Source organism: Callithrix jacchus, chromosome 22 (assembly GCF_049354715.1).
Source record: "Callithrix jacchus isolate 240 chromosome 22, calJac240_pri, whole genome shotgun sequence".
Taxonomy (NCBI): Eukaryota; Metazoa; Chordata; class Mammalia; order Primates; family Cebidae; genus Callithrix; species Callithrix jacchus.
Genome location: NC_133523.1, coordinates 45980859 through 45999985, shown reverse-complemented (window position 1 = coordinate 45999985; position 19127 = coordinate 45980859). Strand labels below are relative to the sequence as shown.

At 48.9% G+C, this 19127-nt stretch overlaps 1 protein-coding gene and 1 long non-coding RNA gene across 3 annotated transcripts in view; one reads left to right on the top strand and one right to left on the bottom strand.

The window, feature by feature from the left end:
• The window catches only part of LOC100405247 (uncharacterized), a 37187-nt gene that overhangs the window by 7806 nt on the left and 10254 nt on the right, over positions 1-19127 (top strand). Inside the window, exons 2-3 of one of the 2 annotated variants that reach the window (XM_054249276.2) lie at positions 13097-13184; positions 16380-16506. In XM_054249276.2, coding sequence (XP_054105251.2) covers positions 13170-13184; positions 16380-16506 — 142 coding nt within the window. In that variant the 5' untranslated portion in view covers positions 13097-13169. The remainder of the gene's footprint in view (positions 1-13096; positions 13185-16379; positions 16507-19127) is intronic. The other variant, XM_078361231.1, reaches the window with a different exon arrangement.
• Positions 371-10669, bottom strand: LOC144580891 (uncharacterized). The gene is made up of 2 exons (XR_013531195.1): positions 10004-10669; positions 371-3194 (listed from the first exon to the last, which is right to left on the bottom strand). It is a non-coding gene; the product is annotated as an uncharacterized LOC144580891 (long non-coding RNA).

Below are 19127 nucleotides of genomic sequence, written 5' to 3'. Positions count from 1 at the left end.
ATCTTGCATCCATTCTCCAGTTTTCTTTTCTTAGGTCATTCATTAAAATCTTGAGCTGTGAGCTCTTAAGTTCATGTTTCCCTCAAGGCCCTCTGGTTCATTCTGGAGATATGTTGGAAGATTCTTTGTTGTCGTAGGAGAAAAATGTTTGAAGACTCGGTCCCTGCCTGATCTGGGTTCCCAGGACCTCTCTGACCTCATCTCCTGCCTGTGTCCTCCTCGCTCCCTCTGCTCCAGCCACACAGGCCTCTTTCCTGTTCCTGGGGCCGAGGTTGCTCCTGCCTCAAGGCCCTCAGGTGGCCTGTGTCTCTGCTGGAACTCGCTGGTGTTGCATTGAACTTAGCACAGAAAGTCAACACCAGAACAAAAGTATGCCAAATTGCAGGGTTTATTGCCGGCGACCACGGAGGACTCACGTCTCTCCAACCCGTGGCCCCGTAAAAGAGGGTGACAAGACCTTTTATACCCGTAAAATCGCCTCGGGGGTGAGGGGAGAGGATGGGGTGAGGGGCTTCAGACATTCCGAGGGCCAGTGGATTCAAATCAGCTTCTGGGCGGAGATGAGGGTGAGGGGGTTCTGGACATTTCGAGGGCCAGAGGACTATTCTGATTGTCATTTAAGGAGTTCACAGATGCTAAGATTAGCATTCGTTTACACATCGTCTGGGTAGGGGTGGGATCCATAGATTTTCAGTTGCTTGGCGCCAGGATGGAATGATCTTGGGGTGCCTACTCTGGGAAACAAAGGCCAGCAATTCTGATAGATAAAAGGAGGTATGCAGCTTTACCTCTCTTTGCATCCTGCAAATGATCTAGCAATTTACAAAAGCCAAGGTTAGCAGTCATTGTGAGAATGGAAACAGCACTGTTCTTTTAAAAAAATGGCATTATACAGGTTCTAATTCTAGGCCAGCTATATCACATTCCCCCCTGTTCTTATAATCATGTATTAAATCTTTAATAGGTGTCTTCTTCTTGACACAGGGGCCCATAGTTAGATCTTAGAACCATTAATTTTACCGAATCTATTCTTTCTTGGATAAACTTGCGGAGCATGTTTAAAAGGCATGGTCCAAATGTCAACCCTAGGATCACTAACATTAAAGGACCTGCTAAGCCAGTGAGCAAGGATGTCAGCCAGGGGGACCAAGAGAACAGTTTTTGGTACCAATTTCCTGAGGCCTCTCTGAGGTGTTTTCTTGTTTCTAAGTTTTTCCTAACCATAGCAAGGCTGTCTCGGATAACTCCAGAGTTATTTGCATAGAAGCAACATTGCTCACCGAGAGCCGCACACAGTCCCCCTTCCTTCAAGAACAACAAGTCTAACCCCCTTCTATTTTGTAATACCATTTCAGCCAAGGAATCCACTTGTTCAGCTAATTTGGTGATGGAATTTTCCAGATGGGTAATATCTGCATCTATTTGGTGTGAAAGAGCTTTGAAATTTTGGTCCCCAGTGACTAAGGCAGAGATTCCTATAGCGGTGGATCCTGCTATTCCAAGTCCCACTAATAGGGGTACAATTATGGGGGCCCGTTTCCAACGTCTGTCTGTATCAGGTGCTATGAGAATTTCACCTTGGGGCCCACTGTAAACATTTACCCGGGGTAATATATACACGGGGGTACAAAGAATGGGTTTTGAGGAGTTGTTGAACTGGTAGGTGGAAATACAGCTCGTGAGGCCAAAAGTACAGGCAAACCAGACCGAGTCTGGGGCAGCGTAGTAAAAACTTGTTTGACTATAACTTAAAATGAGGGTATTTTTGCAAAAACGTCGGTAGGGGGAGCTGGTGAGATTATAATTAGGGGAGTGGTAACATCTGCCTTCTCCCTCTAGATCACCTAGTGTTATGTGGAACTGCCTTTCAGTACAAGAGGTGTTTGAGGGGGCTATGTCGGGTTGGGCTGCTAGACCTATGTAAAACGGTGGCTGTGGATTTAAGCATAGCCAGCAATCTTTTCCTAGATCTGGGTTTGTCTGGTTGAGCAGGTGGTGTGTGGAGGACAACATGTTTAGAAGGTTCAAGCCTTCTATGTCTGGGGGGGCTTCTGTGAACAGGTTTGGAATGGATATAGCAGAGCTAGGAGTGGGGGATAGATTGGGAGTAACAGGGCTAGGACTGGGGGCTATCTGGACCTTGGAGATGATTTCCGGGGGCCTTAGGACCTCGGCAATGGGTCCCACTGGGCGGTCAGTTCTGGGCAATGGTATACGCTGGATGGTAAAGATGTTTCCCTTATCCCATCCACTCATATATACCCTAAGACCCCAGGTTCGCCCTGTTGCCCATCTCCCATCTGGATACAGGACCGTTATTTTGAGTGGGTTACAAGAACCGGTGTGGCAAGGGCTCGGGGGAGAGTCTCGGGTGAACGAGATGAAAGTGTCTCTGTTTGTAGTATATCCTGTTATAGTGGAGATAGACTCACAGCCCCAATAGGGGCAGAAGAACTCATCTAAGTTTCCACAATTCCATCTCTTATCTGGTGTGGACCCTGGGCATAGATATAGCCCTATTGTCTGAAGCTGCTTTTCGGCCCCCACATTTCCACACCCGGGTTTTGTTACATCTAGGGCTGTTACTCTGCCTCCCCAAGCGAAGCCTGCCCTTTTTCTCCTGACACCTGTTTCCCCCTGGTTGAGAGTAGCTCCCAAGAGGGCACAAAGGTCCAAGGAAAAGGTTATGGGGTTTCTGGGAATGTATTCCAGGGTTACATTTATAAGGGTGGATCCCCTTTCAGTTTTAGAACTAACATATCCACCAGTGGCCCCTTCAGTAAGGATCCATCGGTAATAGGTGGGTGTCAAGGGGGGTCCTCTCCGAAGGGCTACACCATGAATCAGGGGGGCAAGGAAGGTTACTGTGAGGAGCGCGAAAGTCTTAGCTTTAGGTGGTCTGCTGAAGCTGAGGTCACTTTCCATTGTGCATCCGGCGGGGCCGTCTTGACATGTGAGTGGTGAATCCAGGCAGTTAGTCCGTTCACCTTGACAGCCGTGGGGGTGACCAGAATCACGGTGTAGGGTCCCTTCCATCGAGGAGTCAGGCCGGAGGTGGTGAATCTCTTTATCAGGACTTCGTCGCCCGGCTGGAAGGGGTGTACCGGCTGGTCAGTGAGTTCCCCTGAGGTAGGTTGAGCTCCCCTGATGAGTGTGTGCACCTGGGACTGGACAGACTGGAGTGCCTGCAAGGACTTAAGGAGTGTATGGTTATGGATTTCTGCCTGTATGGTGTCTGCAAGTTTGGGGAGTAAGGGAGGGGGCCTACCAAACATGATTTCAAAAGGAGTAAAGCCTTTCTTATAGGGAGTACATCGGGTACGGAGGAGAACAAAAGGAAGCAGGTTGACCCAGTTTTCACCGGTCTCTAGGATAAATTTTGTTAAAGTCTCTTTGATGGTCCGGTTCATCCTTTCAACCTGCCCAGAACTCTGGGGGCGATAGGCACAGTGTAGCTTCCAGGATATGCCCAGGGCCTTCGCCAGGCCCTGGGAAACTTGTGCCGTAAAGGCGGGGCCATTATCTGATCCCAGTGTCAGGGGCAAGCCGAACCGAGGAACCAGGTCCTGTAGCAATCTCTTTGTTACTACCAGTGCGGTTTCTGACCTACTAGGAAAAGCCTCGACCCATCCAGAGAAAGTGTCTACAAACACAAGGAGGTATTTATAGCCACAAGCTGGGGGCTTTATTTCTGTAAAATCTACTTCCCAGTGTTCCCCTGGGCTAGTACCCCTAAGTCTTATCCCTGTCTGACTAGACCTACTGGCCCCTGGATTTACTCTGGCACAGACGTCACAACGAGTAGAAGTTTCCTTAACAATCTCATATAAGTGTGGAATGTAGTATCTGGCCCTCAGCAGCTCAGTTAGTTTTGTTTGCCCTAAGTGGGTAGCCTGATGTATGTCCTTAGCTAGTACCCTTCCTAGGGCCTCGGGGAGCACAATCCTTGTGTCTGGTAGAATCCACCATCCTGTGGAATCTTGCCGTCCCCCCTGTTCTTTAGCAAAGTTTTCTTCCTCAGGCGAGTATATCGGGGTAGGAGGCAGGTTTGGGGCCGGCAGAGTCACAAGAAGAGTCAGAGGTTTTACCGGCCCCAAGGCAGCCTGTCTGGCTTGCAGGTCCGCTGCCCTATTTCCCCTTGCATCTGGTGAATCTCCTTTCTGGTGTCCCTTGCAGTGTATTAATGCCACTGCCTTAGGTTTCCATATAGCTTCTAGTAAGGCTAGGATTTCCTCTTTGTTTTTTATGATTTTTCCCTCTGAGGTAAGCAGCCCTCTTTCTTTATAAATGGCTCCATGTACATGGGCTGTAGCAAAGGCATATCGACTATCCGTGTAGATATTGACAGTTTTTCCCTCTGCCCAGTTCAAGGCCTTTATTAGAGCTATGAGTTCTGCCTTCTGGGCTGAGGTCCCGTGTGGGAGAGCCTGGGCCCAGATAACCCGCTCTAGGGTAACCACAGCTGCCCCGGCGTACCTGACTCCATTGACCATGAAGCTGCTTCCATCTGTATACAGTACCTCTTCCGGGTTCTGCAGGGGGACGTCAGTGAGATCCGGTCTCGCAGCGTGGAGGACGTCTATTGTCTGTTGGCAGTCATGTAAGGGCTCCTCTGGCTTGCTGTCAGGTAGCAATGTAGCAGGGTTTAAAACTGTGGTTTTTAAGAACTTTATGCGGGGCTGATCCAAGAGTAAGGCCTGATATTGAACTATGCGGGCGTTTGACATCCATTTTCCCGGGGCTCCACGGAGTAGCGACTCCACTGCATGGGGAGCTACTAAGTTTAACTCCTGCCCCAAAGTCAGCTTGTCCGCCTCCTTGACTAATAAGGCTGTGGCCGCTACTGCTCTTAGGCAAGCTGGCCATCCGGAGGCTACGGGGTCAAGTTTTTTTGAGAGGTAGGCGACTGGCCGGGACCAGGGTCCCAGAGTTTGGGTGAGCACCCCCTTAGCGACTCCCTGTTTTTCATGCACAAACAACTGGAAAGGTTTAGAGATGTCTGGCAAGGCCAGGGCAGGGGCCGCAGTCAGGGCAGTCTTGAGCTTGTCAAAAGCCCGTTGCTCTACCTCTGTCCATGTCAAGGGCTGATTTCCTCCAGTGCAGGCATACAGGGGCTTGGCTATCTCAGCAAATCCCAAAATCCATAGTCTGCAGTATCCTACTGCCCCAAGGAATTCTCGAACTTGACGTTTCGTAGTGGGGGTGGGTATTTGCAGCACTGCTTGGATTCGGCTGGGTGCCAATGCCCGGTTGCCATTCTCTATAATATAGCCCAGGTAAGTAACTCTCGGCTGGCAGAGTTGGGCCTTTTTAGCTGAGACCCGGTACCCTAAAGTCTGCAGGGTTTTTAATAATGACTGAGTGGTCTCTTTACAAGCCTCCTGGATTTTTGTAGCCAAGAGTAAGTCATCCACGTATTGGAGCAGGGTACATTCTGGGAACTCAGCTCGGAAAGCTGCAAGGTCTTGGCTCAATGCCTCATCAAACAGCGTAGGGGAATTTTTGAAACCCTGGGGCAGTCTCGTCCAAGTGAGTTGCCCAGAAACCCCCGTGTCTGGGTCAGTCCATTCAAAAGCAAATAAGGGCTGGCTGACTGGAGCCAGCGGTATACAGAAGAATGCGTCTTTTAGGTCCAGGACCGTGTAGTGGAGGTGGTCCGGGGGCAAAAGACTCAGGAGGGTGTATGGGTTCGGAACTGTAGGATGAACAGTTTCCACTCGTTTGTTTACTTCCCTCAAGTCCTGAACAGGTCGATAATCCTTTGTGCCTGGTTTTAAGACGGGGAGTAAGGGAGTATTCCAGGGGGACTTACAGGTAGTAAGGATTCCTCCTTGTAGAAGTCTGGTTATATGTGGAGCAATTCCCCGTCTAGCTTCCTGGCTCATGGGATATTGTCGTACCTGGACTGGAGTTGCCGTTGCCAATAGCTGGACCATGACCGGGGTACGGTGACTTGCCAAGCCAGGGGGATTTGTCTCAGCCCATACTCCAGGTACCTTTTCTTGAAACTGGCGGAGGAGGTCCGATGTTGGCGGTTGGTCTGCTTCTGAGGATAAAGCTTCCTGCAAGAGATACTCGTCTGATAGAGCACAGGTGATGAGGATTTGCTGAGGTGGCCCTGATGTCAAGGGGGGAGGAATTGAGAGGCAAGCCTGACTCTCGCAAAAAGAAATACTTGCTTGAAGTTTGTGGAGTAAATCCCGTCCTAGGAGTGGATATGGACACTCTGGGATAACTAAAAAGGAGTGGGTGACAGTACCATTGCCCAGATCAACGAGTCGGTTGGTGGTCCAAGGGCTTGATGTGGTTTTTCCTGTAGCTCCCTGAATAATTGTTTTTCTGTTGGACAGAGGTCCCAACGGCTGAGTAAGGACCGAGTGGGCCGCGCCAGTATCGACCAAGAAACTGACAGGTGTGCCCCCAACTTTCAAAGTGACCCTGGGCTCCTGGGGGCTTAGTTGATAAGAGCCCGGGGTCTGTCAGTCCTGGGTTTCCAAGCTGAAAATGGCCCTTGGCTGTCTCTCCTGTATTACCCCTCGACTCCTTCTTTCTGGACATTCCTTCCTCCAGTGTCCCTCTCTTTGGCAGAATGCGCATTGGTTAGGACCCAACTGGGGCCTCTGTCTCCTAGGGCCTCTTTGCTGAATTTCTGGTCCCCTTGATATAACTCGGTTTTCCTGACCTCCAGTGGAGGTGTAGGTTTCCTGGAGAGCTGCTATTACTGCCCTAGTAACTCTCTTTTCTTGTTTGGCTTCTAAGGTGTCTCTATTGTTAAAAACTTTTTGGGCGATCTCTAACAACTGAGTTAGATTCATTCCCTGGAACCCCTCTAATTTTTGTAACTTTCTTTTGATGTCTGGGGCTGACTGGGAAACAAAAGCCAGATTGATGGCCCTTTGATTCTCCGGGGCCTCAGGGTCAATAGGGGTGTAGGTGCGGTAGGCATCCTGTAGGCGCTCAAGGAAAGCGGCAGGAGGCTCCTGTGGACCCTGGGTCACGGTCCCTACCTTGGAGAGGTTGGTGGGTTTTCGGGCTGCCCCCTTAATTCCCTCTAATAAGTACCGGTGAAAATTGTTCAAAGCCTGCATGCCCCCTGGGGTGTTTGGGTCCCACTGGGGCCTGGTGGAAGGAAAAAGTTCATTAATTTGTTCCTGGCGGTCTTGTACTGACCCTCCCCCTGTCCCAAGTATTGCTTTATGGGCTTCTTGTCTAATTCTACTTCTTTCCTCCGTGGTAAACAACACCAGGAGCAGCTGCTGACAATCATCCCAGGTTGGACGGTGGGTTTGTAAAACTGACTCCAGGAGCCCTGTGAGTGCCTGGGGTTTTTCAGAAAATGGAGGGTGTTGAGCCTTCCAGTTATACAAGTCACTAGAGGAAAAGGGGATATGAACAAAGAAAGGGCGGCCCCGGCTGCTGCCATCTGCGGGAGGTGCCTCCCGGAGGGGCAACAGCTCTGGCGGGTGTGGGGCCCCGCTTCGAGTGTGGAGAGGAGACAAGGGCTGGTCATTAGTACTGTCCGGGGAGGGGTGTCGGGACCCCACCCCTGAAGGCCGAGAATATGGTGGAGGCAACTCTTGGTCCTCTGCAGGGCCTGGAAGCACAGCCGGCGCTGAGGGGCCCTTCTTTGGGCCTGCTAGCATAACCTGAAGTCCAGCACGCTTTATACATTTTTCAAGCCAAGGAGGGGGGTGCTGGTTCAGCCTCAACCATTGATCAATGTATGGAAATTGATCAGGGTGGCCTGGGGACCCTGACACGATGTTCCAGACAGCCTGAGTTATCTTGGGGTCATATGTCCCCGTATCTGGCCAGCCTACTCCAAAGGCTGGCCACTCTAACTCACAGAGGGTTTGAAGCCTCTGTGGGGTTAGTTTAACACCATACTGGCCAGAGAATCCTAATTTAAAGTTTTCCATCATGCATCGGAGCGGGGTGCATGGTCGGGACTGAGATGAGCCCATTTCGTCCCTCTTTTTTCTCTCAGTTTTAAATTTTTTTTTCTTGGGAAATTTTACTAATTAAGACTGGCTTTATTTAGGACTTAAACTAACAATTTTGTAGCTTGTGGCCCCCCCCTAATTTTAATTGCTGTGCTAACAAATAATTTGCACTGCTAAGAGTTAGAAAAAGCTTTTCTTAAAGCCGGTTCTTTAGATGCAAATGCTACACTCTGAGGCAGTGTGTCCTGCCTGAAAGCCGGGTGTGGCTGGCAGCTGGCAGAGGAGAAAAAGAAAAAAATGCTTTTTGTGTCAGTTTAAACTGAGCTCCAAGCCGCTGCTGGGCTGACTGTGAGTTCCCCGCCCGCAACCTTTTTTTTTTTTTTTTTTTCTCACCTTTACGCAGGGACCCTGAAAAGCATTTAATTCCTGTCTCCCTCTCTCTCCCTATTTCCTCTCACTTGTTTTTTTTTCCTTTCCTTTGCAACTCTTGCTTACTACTCGTGTCTTTCTTTTTCTGTGGTATAGCCAATTTTGGAAAACCTCCAACTCAAATTTTGCTCTCTCTAAAGCAGGTTTTAGTAAGGCCTCCGCAGCCAGGTCCTGCAAGGACCAGACAATTGAATTGGTGGGTCTGTCTCTAGTCCTATCCAAAGGAACAGGGGATAAGGGCCAGGGTACGGTGGCGGTCTCTTTCTCCCCAAACCACAGCTGGCGAGAATAAGCTCTATGGAGGTTTACTGCTGCTTGGGCATAATTCTCCCGATTATAGGCTCTCCTATCCAAAGCCCGTGGAAAAGTGGGGATATGGCAAAAGAGATGAACTAACAGGTCAACTGGGTGTGTATTTTGTACCCACCACAATTCATACAGTGAGCAAAAGAGTTGCCAATCTGTCTTTAGTGGTTTATGGCACCCAAATTCCCAACAATTGGGATGATGCCAGTATGCCTCCCTGTGATACACCACCGGGCACTGCCCATAACAACATTGGACACTTTTCTGGCAGAATAGGCAGTTACCAGTTTTCCATCCCAATCTGACAAAGAGCTCTCGTAGACCCTGGTCTAGGACTTTGTTTCCTACAACTCCAAAGAAACTGCTTCCGAGGTGCCGAGGGCACAACTGCCTTCCTGACATGGACTCAGACCCAGCAGGGGCAAAAGTACTCCTTTCCCGGTGGAGGTGGCTGGGAGAATTTACAGGCCACAATGATCATAACAAGGAAGAGAATAAAAACAACTAAAGTTAAGACTATCTGCCACATGGCGGAGAAAGAAAGAATGAGGCCTCAGTGATAGAAGAAGAAGATGAGAAAGAAGGAGAAGAGAGTAATCTCTGCAGGGGTATAATCAATGAAAGTTCCCTGCATCCAGTGGTTCGTCAACCACTGTAATATATCTCCTACCTCAAGGGAAGATGGTCTGAACCAGTGTATGTCCGCTAGCAAAAGTCTAATAAAACTAACAAATTTACAAGCGAGACAGAACCACATGAAGGAGTGACGAACAAGGGATGGGAGCCTCCCAGAGGAGACCACTCAGTTGCCTGCCCGGCCACGCCCCCGGAGGGGTATTTCAGGAACGTCTTGACTAAGGTGTACTCGTATAATCCCCGAGCCTGGTCACCTCAGGATGGAAGTCCGAGTAGGACAGCTCTGAGGTGAATCACCGTTATGCCTTATGACGTTCCCGTGGAACCGCGGGTGGAGGCCCACTCAAATCCCGTAGCTTTTCAGCCGTGGGACTACATAGATACTCACACACTCTCTCACTCACACAGAGGCTACGGAAAACAATCTAATGTTGACACCCACTATGCCAACTACCAGAAGCTGATATCTACTATACCAGCTGCTCGACGCTGGTACCCACTGTACCAGCTACCAGAAGGCTGCCACCCACTATGACAGCCACCAAAAGGCTGGCACCCACTATGCCAGCCACCAGAAGCCTCAAGCGACGTCTCGGTGAGGCTTGCCAGGTCAGAGTTGCAGTGACTCGTCAGTCCCCCGACACAGGCCCTTTCCCTTGAACCGGTTCCCAGATTCCAAACCAACCTACCTCCGGAGGCTTTTAGGACCCTGGAGAATTTTGGGCGAATGTCGGCCGGGTGGGCGCTCCTCCGCAGTGGCCCTCCGGGGCCCTGAGACAGCTCAGGGGGCGCCTCCCCTAGAGGCTTCCGAGGTGGGAGCAGCCACCCAGGCGAGACTCTGAAATGGCTTTTGTCTGGTGATGAAAAATAATATCTCGCTGGGGCCTCCAAAATGTTGCATTGAACTTAGCACAGAAAGTCAACACCAGAACAAAAGTATGCCAAATTGCAGGGTTTATTGCCGGCGACCACGGAGGACTCACGTCTCTCCAACCCGTGGCCCCGTAAAAGAGGGTGACAAGACCTTTTATACCCGTAAAATCGCCTCGGGGGTGAGGGGAGAGGATGGGGTGAGGGGCTTCAGACATTCCGAGGGCCAGTGGATTCAAATCAGCTTCTGGGCGGAGATGAGGGTGAGGGGGTTCTGGACATTTCGAGGGCCAGAGGACTATTCTGATTGTCATTTAAGGAGTTCACAGATGCTAAGATTAGCATTCGTTTACACATCGTCTGGGTAGGGGTGGGATCCATAGATTTTCAGTTGCTTGGCGCCAGGATGGAATGATCTTGGGGTGCCTACTCTGGGAAACAAAGGCCAGCAATTCTGATAGATAAAAGGAGGTATGCAGCTTTACCTCTCTTTGCATCCTGCAAATGATCTAGCAATTTACAAAAGCCAAGGTTAGCAGTCATTGTGAGAATGGAAACAGCACTGTTCTTTTAAAAAAATGGCATTATACAGGTTCTAATTCTAGGCCAGCTATATCACACTGGCCCCACAGCTGCAGGGGCAGGCACACCTCCTTCCCCGGTGTCTGTTCTGATATCACCTCCCAGTGGGAACTTCTGTGACCCACCTCCCAATGAGCACTGCAGCCACACCCTCACCCCACCTCTGGTCCATATTGGCTGTTCTGCATGCTTCTTTTTGTATTCTTCACCTTCCACCGCCTCGGTACTGGTGATCCAAGGCCCCAGGGGGAGAGCAGAGCCTAATAGGGGCTGCGCTGGGCTCGCCTCCTCCTCCTCCGAGTGGATCTCAACTGTGGCTTCACAGGAGAATGCCGGGGAATTTACACGATATCTTTTATGCTCCAGAGATTCTCCTTCACACACTCAGGGTAGGCCTGCGTTGTTTCTTTCTTTTCTGTTTTATTATTATTATTATTAACTTATTTTTTTGAGACGGAGTTTCGCTGTTGTTACCCAGACTGGAGTACAATGGTGCGATCTCGGCTCACCACAATCTCCGCCTCCTGGGTTCAGGCAATTCTCCTGCCTCAGTCTCCTGAGTAGCTGGGACTACAGCCATGGGCCACCATCCCCAGCTAATTTTTTTGTATTTTTAGTAGAGACGGGGTTTAACCATGTTTACCAAGATGGTCTTGATCTCTTGACCTCATGATCCACCTGCCTCAGCCTCCCAAAGTGCTGGGATTACAGGCATGAGCCACCGCGCCCGGCCCTATTATTGTTTTTTTTGAGACAAAGTTGCACTCTTGTTGCCCAGCCTGGAGTTCAATGGTGCACCACCATGCCCAGCTAATTTTGTCTTTTTAGTAGACATGGGGTTTTTCTATGTTGGTCAGCCTTGTCTGGAACTCCCGAGCTCAGGTGATCTGCCTTCCTTGGCCTCCCAAAGTGCTGGGATTACAGGCATGAGCCACCACGACCAGCCTTAACTTGATTTGGTGTTTTTGACAATCAGTGATTTGTTCTCATCCGCAGTGCCGGCCTGTAGGTTTCTGAAAGTGGTAACAGGTACCCAGGTAAACACAGTATAGAGCTTATTTGGTGACTCTTCATCCTCATTACATTGTCTGGACAACCGCACGTGGACGTGGTGTGGGACATTCCTTATTCCTTTGGCCGGGACAGCTTTGTTGAGCCTGGAGTCAGTGCACGCACCTGGACTTCCCATCTCCTTCATGGGAAATTTATGAATGTTGTTGAGCGCCCGAGGGGCACGCTTGAAGCCCACCCCGTGGATGCGCTTGTGAATGCTGATGGTGCAGTCTCGGGTCACCGCCTCATTGGGGGCAGAACGGGTTTTTCTTCTCCCCACACCTGTTTGCGGGAGCCATTCTGCCGGGTCCAAGTTGGAAAGCTTGCTGACTTTGAATAATGTTTAAGGTTTGCTCTGTGTCCATCATTGAGCAGCAAGGTTTTTTTTTGGTTGTTTTTTGTTTCTTGCTGGAGTGTAGCTGTGGGATCCTGGCTCACTGCAACCTCCTTTTCCTGGGATTAAGGAATTCTCCTGCCTGAGGCTCCAGAGTAGGTGGGATTAGAGACACCCACCGCCACGCATGGCTAAGTTTTGTATTTTTAGTAGAGATGGGGTTTTAGCATATTGGCCAGCCTGATCTCTTGGCCAGGTGTTCTCCTTCTCCTGACCTTGTGATCTGCCTGCCCCAGCTGCCCAAAGTTCTGGTATTACAGGCTGAGCCACCACCCTGGACTTTTTTTTTTTTCTTTTTTTTCTTTTTAAAAGAGTCTCACTCTTGTCACCCAGGCTGGACTGTAGTGGTGCAATCTTAACTCATTGCAACCTTTACCCCCTGGGCTTAAGTGATCCTCCCACCTCAGCCTCATGATAAGCTGGGAGCACAGACACAGAGATGTGTACCAGCATGCTTGGCTAAGTGTTTGTATTTTTCATAGAGATGGCCTTTCACCATGTTGCCCAGGCTGGTCTCCAACTCCTTGATCAAGGCATCCACCTCTCTTGGCTTTCCAGAATGCTGGGATTAAAGTTCTGAGCCACCACACTCAGCATCTGCGTGGGCTTTGGTAAGGGCTAGGTCTGTGCCCTGCAGGGGAGCTCATTCCATCCCAGCTCTCCACTGATACAGTGTGTCTGGGGGCTTCTCCAGGAGGGGAGCGGGTTCAGAAGAGAGGGATGAAAAAATCACTTAGTTTTCTTCTAGGAGTTTATCATCCCTGGTGCAGTGGGCAGCAGAGGGAACTGTATTTCCTCAGGGTGAGGTCTCCTTTGTATGTGTCATTGTGTTCCAGGGAGGGGGTTAATTCTAAGCAGTAAACCACATATTTTTAACATTCAGGATTGACTTCTAATGACTCTTGATACGTGAGGAAGAGCTCCGGAAGAGGAAGAGGAAAGCAAAGGAGTCAGGGATGGCTCTTCCTCAGGTGAGATGATCTTCTTGGTGGATTGTTCTGTCTCCTTTTTTTCAGAAATGCTGGGCCTTGGAGTTGGGAATCTTCTCTGAGTCTGAAGCATCCTGCCTGCCAGGTTTGCTGGCACACACGCATGCCTTCCCTCAGTCCCTCTCATGTCAACTAGATTCCATCTCTGGTGACCCAGTGACAGGAGCATGGGAAGAGGCTGCACTGGGCATGGTCCTGGGAAGGGCTCACCCCAGACTCAGATGGAGATGGGGTGTGGGTCCCATGGTGTCAGGGCTGCTGGGCAGCAGGGATTGTTCAGGGGCCACATCTGATGCACCGTCAGCTCTCTGTAGACAAGGAGTAGAGCAGCTGCTAGTAAAAGTCATGTATTAATGTGCACAAAGTACGTGGTAAATTCCAGAAACGGAGTCCAATAAGGGGAAGTCTTTTCTGCCTGATTTTATGGTACATGTTGAGGTAATTGTGTGAATTTCTGTGTTTCTGATGCCAACCATCTCACTCATTAGAATGGAGCGTTAATACACAGACATGAATGATACAAGGTGTTTTATTCCATTAGTTTAAGTATGTGAAACTAACCTAAATCGTAGCAGGAGATTCATGAAAACTTTTTTTCTTTTTTTTTTTTTTTTTTTTTGAGAAGGAGTTTCCCTCTTGTTACCCAGGCTGGAGTGCAATGGCTCACCGCAACCTCCGCCTCCTGGGTTCAGGCAATTCTCCTGCCTCAGCCTCCTGAGTAGCTGGGATTACACGCGCACACCACCATGCCGAGCTAATTTTTTGTGTTTTTAGTAGAGACGGTGTTTCACCTTGTCTAGGATGGTCTCGACCTCTTAACCCCGTGATCCCAAAGTGCTGGGATTATAGGCATCAGCCACTGCGGCTGGCCTCATTAAACCATTCTTAGTGCATTAAGCTCATGGAGACTGTGGTGTTGCTGTGGAAAGGCTTTGAAACAGGCCTTTTCAGTAAAAATGGTTCTAATGTTCCTAAATATGGGAGCACAACTTCATTTTTATCCTAAAGGATGGAGCCAAATTCTCATTCTACCTGTTATTGTTATTATTTTAGAGAAAGCGTTGCTCTGTCATTCAGGCGGGAGTGCAGTGGTGTGATCTCGGCTCACTGCAACCTCTGCCTCCCTGGTTCATGTGATTCTCCCGCTTCAGTCTCCCAAATAGCTGCCATTATAGGCCCCTGCCACCACACCCAGCTAATTCTTCCGTGTTTTTAGTAGAGATGGGCTTTCACCACATTGGTCACGCTGGACTCAAACTCCTGACCTCAGGTGATGCACTTGACTTAGCCTCCCAGAGTGCTGGGATTACAGGTGTGGCCACTGTGCCCAGCCCCACCAATTATTATTGAATAAACGTTTTTGTATTTAAACACCACGTGATGTACGTATTTGTTTTGTGTAAAGCTCCAGGCCCTTGGCCATAAAGCTCCTCCTTCCTCTGTCACGTCCTCCACCCTCCTTCCAGCCTCACCGGGACCCACTACTGTCAGTTCTGTGTCAGGTGTCAGGGGAAGTCTTATAATCGTGTATTTCTGCATCTTTATGAGACTTTTAGAAAAAATTTTGCAATGATAAAAAAATTTCCTTATAGATTTATGTTTTAACTGTAGGCTACGTGTGAAGGTTTGTCACATAGGTAGGCTCGTGTCATTGGGGCTGGTTGTACAGATCATTTCATCACCTTATCCAATAGTTCTTTTTTATTTAGGTTTTTTTTTTTGGGACGGGAGTCTCGCTTGTCACCCAGGCTAAAGTGCTGTGGCAGAATCTTGGCTGACTGCATTCTCCACCTCCTGGGTTCAAGCAAGTCTCTGCCTCAGGCTTTCAAGCAGCTGGAATTGTAGGTGCCCGCCACACTGCCGGGCTAATTTTTGTATTTTTAGTAGAGATGGGGTTTTACCCTCTTGGCCAGGCTGGTCTCAAACTGCTGATCTGAAGATCTGCAGACTTTGACCTCCCAAAGTGCTAGAATTACAGGCATGACCAACTGCACCTGGCTGTTTACCCTTTTTTTTTTTTTTTGAGACTGAGTTTTTCCTTTGTCACCGAGGCTGGAGTATAACTTGACTCACTGCAACCTTCACCTCCTGGGTTCAAGGGATTCTCCTGCCTCAGCCTCCTGAGTAGCTGGGATTACAGGTATGTGTCACCATGCCCGACTAATTTTTATATTTTTAGTAGAGATAGGGTTTCACCATGTTGGTGAGGCTGGTCTCAAACCTCTGACCTCGTGATCTGCCCACTTTGGCCTCCCAAAGTGCTTGCATTACAGACATGAGCCACTGTGACTGGACAATTTTTGTATTTTAGTAGGGACAGGGTTTTATCATGTTCACCACACTGGTCTTATACTCCTGAGCTCAGGTGATCCACCCACCATGGCCTTCCAAAGTGCTGGGATTACAGCCATTGCCGTCACGCCCAATTGAATTTTAGTTTTTGATTTTTCACTGTGGACATTGTCATTTCTGAAAACATCATTCATGTTCTGTCTCATGTAGATACAAAATGTTACTTGGTGTGTTGGTAAAATTTTCAAACAGTTCTTTAGTGAGAACGCTGCGTTTTTTAATTTGTGTTTTTCTTTTTTTTTTTCATTGAACACATTTAATAGCCGCTGTGTGTATTTCTTGCATTATCCACTAACACAAGAAATCCATACCAAGACGGCATCGTGACCTTTTCACAAAGTATATTAAACACAACTGGGAAGACATAATGTGGTGAAAAATCCCTTTCTCCATTTGTCAGAATATTGCCTAAAATTAAATCTGTATTTTCGGCCGGGTGCGGTGACTCAGGCCTGTAATCCCAGCACTTTGGGAGGCTGAGGTGGGTGGATCACGAGGTCAAGAGATTGAGACCATCCTGGTCAACATGGTGAAACCCCATCTCTACTAAAAATACAAAACATTAGCTGGGCATGGTGGCGCGTGCCTGTAATCCCAGCTACTGAGGAGGCTGAGGCAGGAGAATTGTCTGAACCCAGGAGGTGGAGGTTGTGGTGAGCTGAGATCACACCATTGCACTCCAGCCTGAGTAAGAAGAGGGAAACTTTGTCTCAAAAAAAAAAAAAATAAAATAACTCTGTGCTTTCACCTCTGTTCTCTTGTCATTCTCTGTAAAGATCAGAACTCCTCCCGTAACCATGTGGTTAAAATGTGTTTTCATTTCAGGGTCTACTGACATTCAGGGATGTGACCATAGAATTCTCTCAGGAGGAGTGGAGATGCCTGGACCCTGCTCAGAGGATTTTATACTGGAACGTGATGTTGGAGAACTACAGGAACCTGGTCTCCCTGGGTGAGTCCAGCTTCCCCCGGAAGTGGGGACGTGCCCTTGCGTATGTTTTCTCTTGCTGCCTCCTGGGAGCAACATCCTGGCTTGCCTAAAATGGAAGCCGTATTGGTTTCGAAATGAAAAGCTTCTGGATTTTACCTGTCTGTTTTGTTTAGATGTTGTATATTCTTCATGATACCTCACAGGGGTTTCCCGAAGTAAAGGAGGCAAAAACCTGGTGGCAGGCCAGGTGCAGTGACTCAGGCCTGTGATCCCAGCACTGTGGGAGGCTGAGGCTTGTGGGTCGCTTCAGGTCAGGAGTTCAAGACCAGCCTAGCCAACATGGAGAAACCCTGTTCCTACCAAAAATGCAAAAATTAGCCAGGCATGGTTGTGCCCTCCAGTAATTCTAGATACTAGAAAGGCTGAGGAAGCAGAATCGCTTGAACCTGGGAGGCAAAGGTTGCGGTGAGACGAGATCACGCCGCTGCACTCCAGCACAAGCTACAGAGCAAGACTCTGTCTTAAAAAAACAAAAGCAAAACCTTCTGGCAGACTTTAAAGATATCAGTTCCCTGTTTGTTACTCCTGTGCTGTTTACTCAGTAGTTCCTAGAAAGAAGCGTGATTTCCACATACTACAAGGCTCTCTAAGCATTCCGAAGGAGGCAGGCAGTGGAGCAGTGTGAAATATTTTCCTCCATCCATCTGGAATGTTTGTTTTCCAACTGAAACGTAGGGCTGGGGCACTAGAAAAGCTCCAGCACATCACGTTTCTTTGTTTTTACAAGCAGGAGCCACTTTCTGACCTGTTGTCTCCATGATGAAGCCAGGGAAAGAGCCCTGGACTGTGGAGAGTCAAGTAAAAATAGCAGAAAAATCTAGATGGGTGGGAATGTACTACAGCTGTAATCACAAGTGGGAGCTACGATGGGCAGAGTAGAAACTGCACCTTCAAATAGTGTGTGGGGATGTGTGGCCAAAAAAAACGATGAGCTTATGTCCTTTGCAGGGACCTGGATAAAGCTGGAGACCATCATTTTCAGCAAAATGGCACAAGAACAGAAAATCAAACACTGCATGTGCTCTTTCATAATTGAGTGTTGGACAGTGAGAACACATGGACACAGGGAGGGAAACATCACACACTAGGGGAGGGATGGCAGGGGTGGGGACTAGGGGAGGGAGAGCATTAGGAGAAATACCTAATGCAGATAACGGGGTGATGGATGCAGCAAAGCACCATGGCACATGGATACCTTTGTAACTAACCTGCTTGTTCTGCACATGTACCCCAGAACTTAAAGTATAATAATAATAAATAAATACAGTAAATACATAAAGAAGTAAATAGTGAGTGAGGAAACTCTGCAAGCGGGAGAATTCTGTGGAAAAAGGAAAGCTTAAATTCTGAGATCTCTGAATGGACACCTTTCTTTGTCCCCACTTGTCCTTCGTTTGCTATTTATTTATTTTTGAGATGACGTCTTGCTCTTTTGCCTAGGCTGGAGTGCCGTGGCACATAGTTCACTGCAACCTCTGCCGCCTGGGTTCAACATGATTCTCCTGCCCAAGCCTTTCAGGTAGCTGGGACTTCAGGTGTGCACCACCATCAGACCTAGCTAATTTTTGTATTTTTAGCAGAGACAACGTTTCACTGTGTTGGCCAGGCTGGTCTTGAACTCCTGATTTCAGGTGATCCACCCCCCTCAGCCTTCCACAGTGCTGGGATTAAAGGTGTGAGCCACTGCACCTGGCCTGTCTGCTCTCCAGATGTGCAGGAGTTTGATCTTTGGGCGTTCTGGCGGTGCTGCAGCTCAGAGACAAAGGCAGAGTCTTTCTCCTGTTGGCAACACCCTGTCATCTGGCTTCTGTGACCTCTTTGGTTTCTTGCCTCTGTGGCTCAGGGAGGGCTGTCAAAGGGTGTGTTCCCCCTGCGGTCTCCTTTGTACTTGATTCCATGTGATGCTCCGTTCTCTGTCCCTGTAGCTCAGAACTGAGGCCTCCGTACACCTGCCCCTTGACCTATTCAGGTTCCATCCCATTTTCTGTACTCGCAACACCTAATCAGGAGATGGGAAATACGGGCTGTTCCTTTTTTGCATCTGGGGCCCGTAACAATGCCCAGAGCTTTCTCTGCTTGTTTAAATAGTCTACTTCTCTATTTGGGTGGGGGGGGGGGGGAATGCCACATAGGGTGGCTCACACCTGTCATCCCTGAACTTTGAGAGGCTGAGGAAGGCGGATCACTTTAGGTCAGGAGTTTGAGACCAGCCTGGCAACATGGTGAAGCCCCATCCCGACTGAAAATGCAAAAAGTAGCTGGGTGTGATGGTGTGTGCCTTTAATTCCAGCTACTTGGGAGACTGAGGCTTGAACCTGAGAGCCGGAGGTTGCAGTGAGCTAAAATTTCATCCCTGCACTCCAGCCTGGGTGACAGAGCAAGACTCTGTCCTCCCACAAAAAAAAAAAAAATCAGAAATGCTTTTCCTACTCTCACATGCCACCTTGCACTGAACGCCTCAGTTCTGATGACGAGAAGTGGATTTCTTCCCAACCACATCCAAATCTTGAACGGACACAAACTGAATTTCTTGTAGTTTAATTCAGTTCTGACACTTTCTACCCAGAGTTAGAGTCAGATCT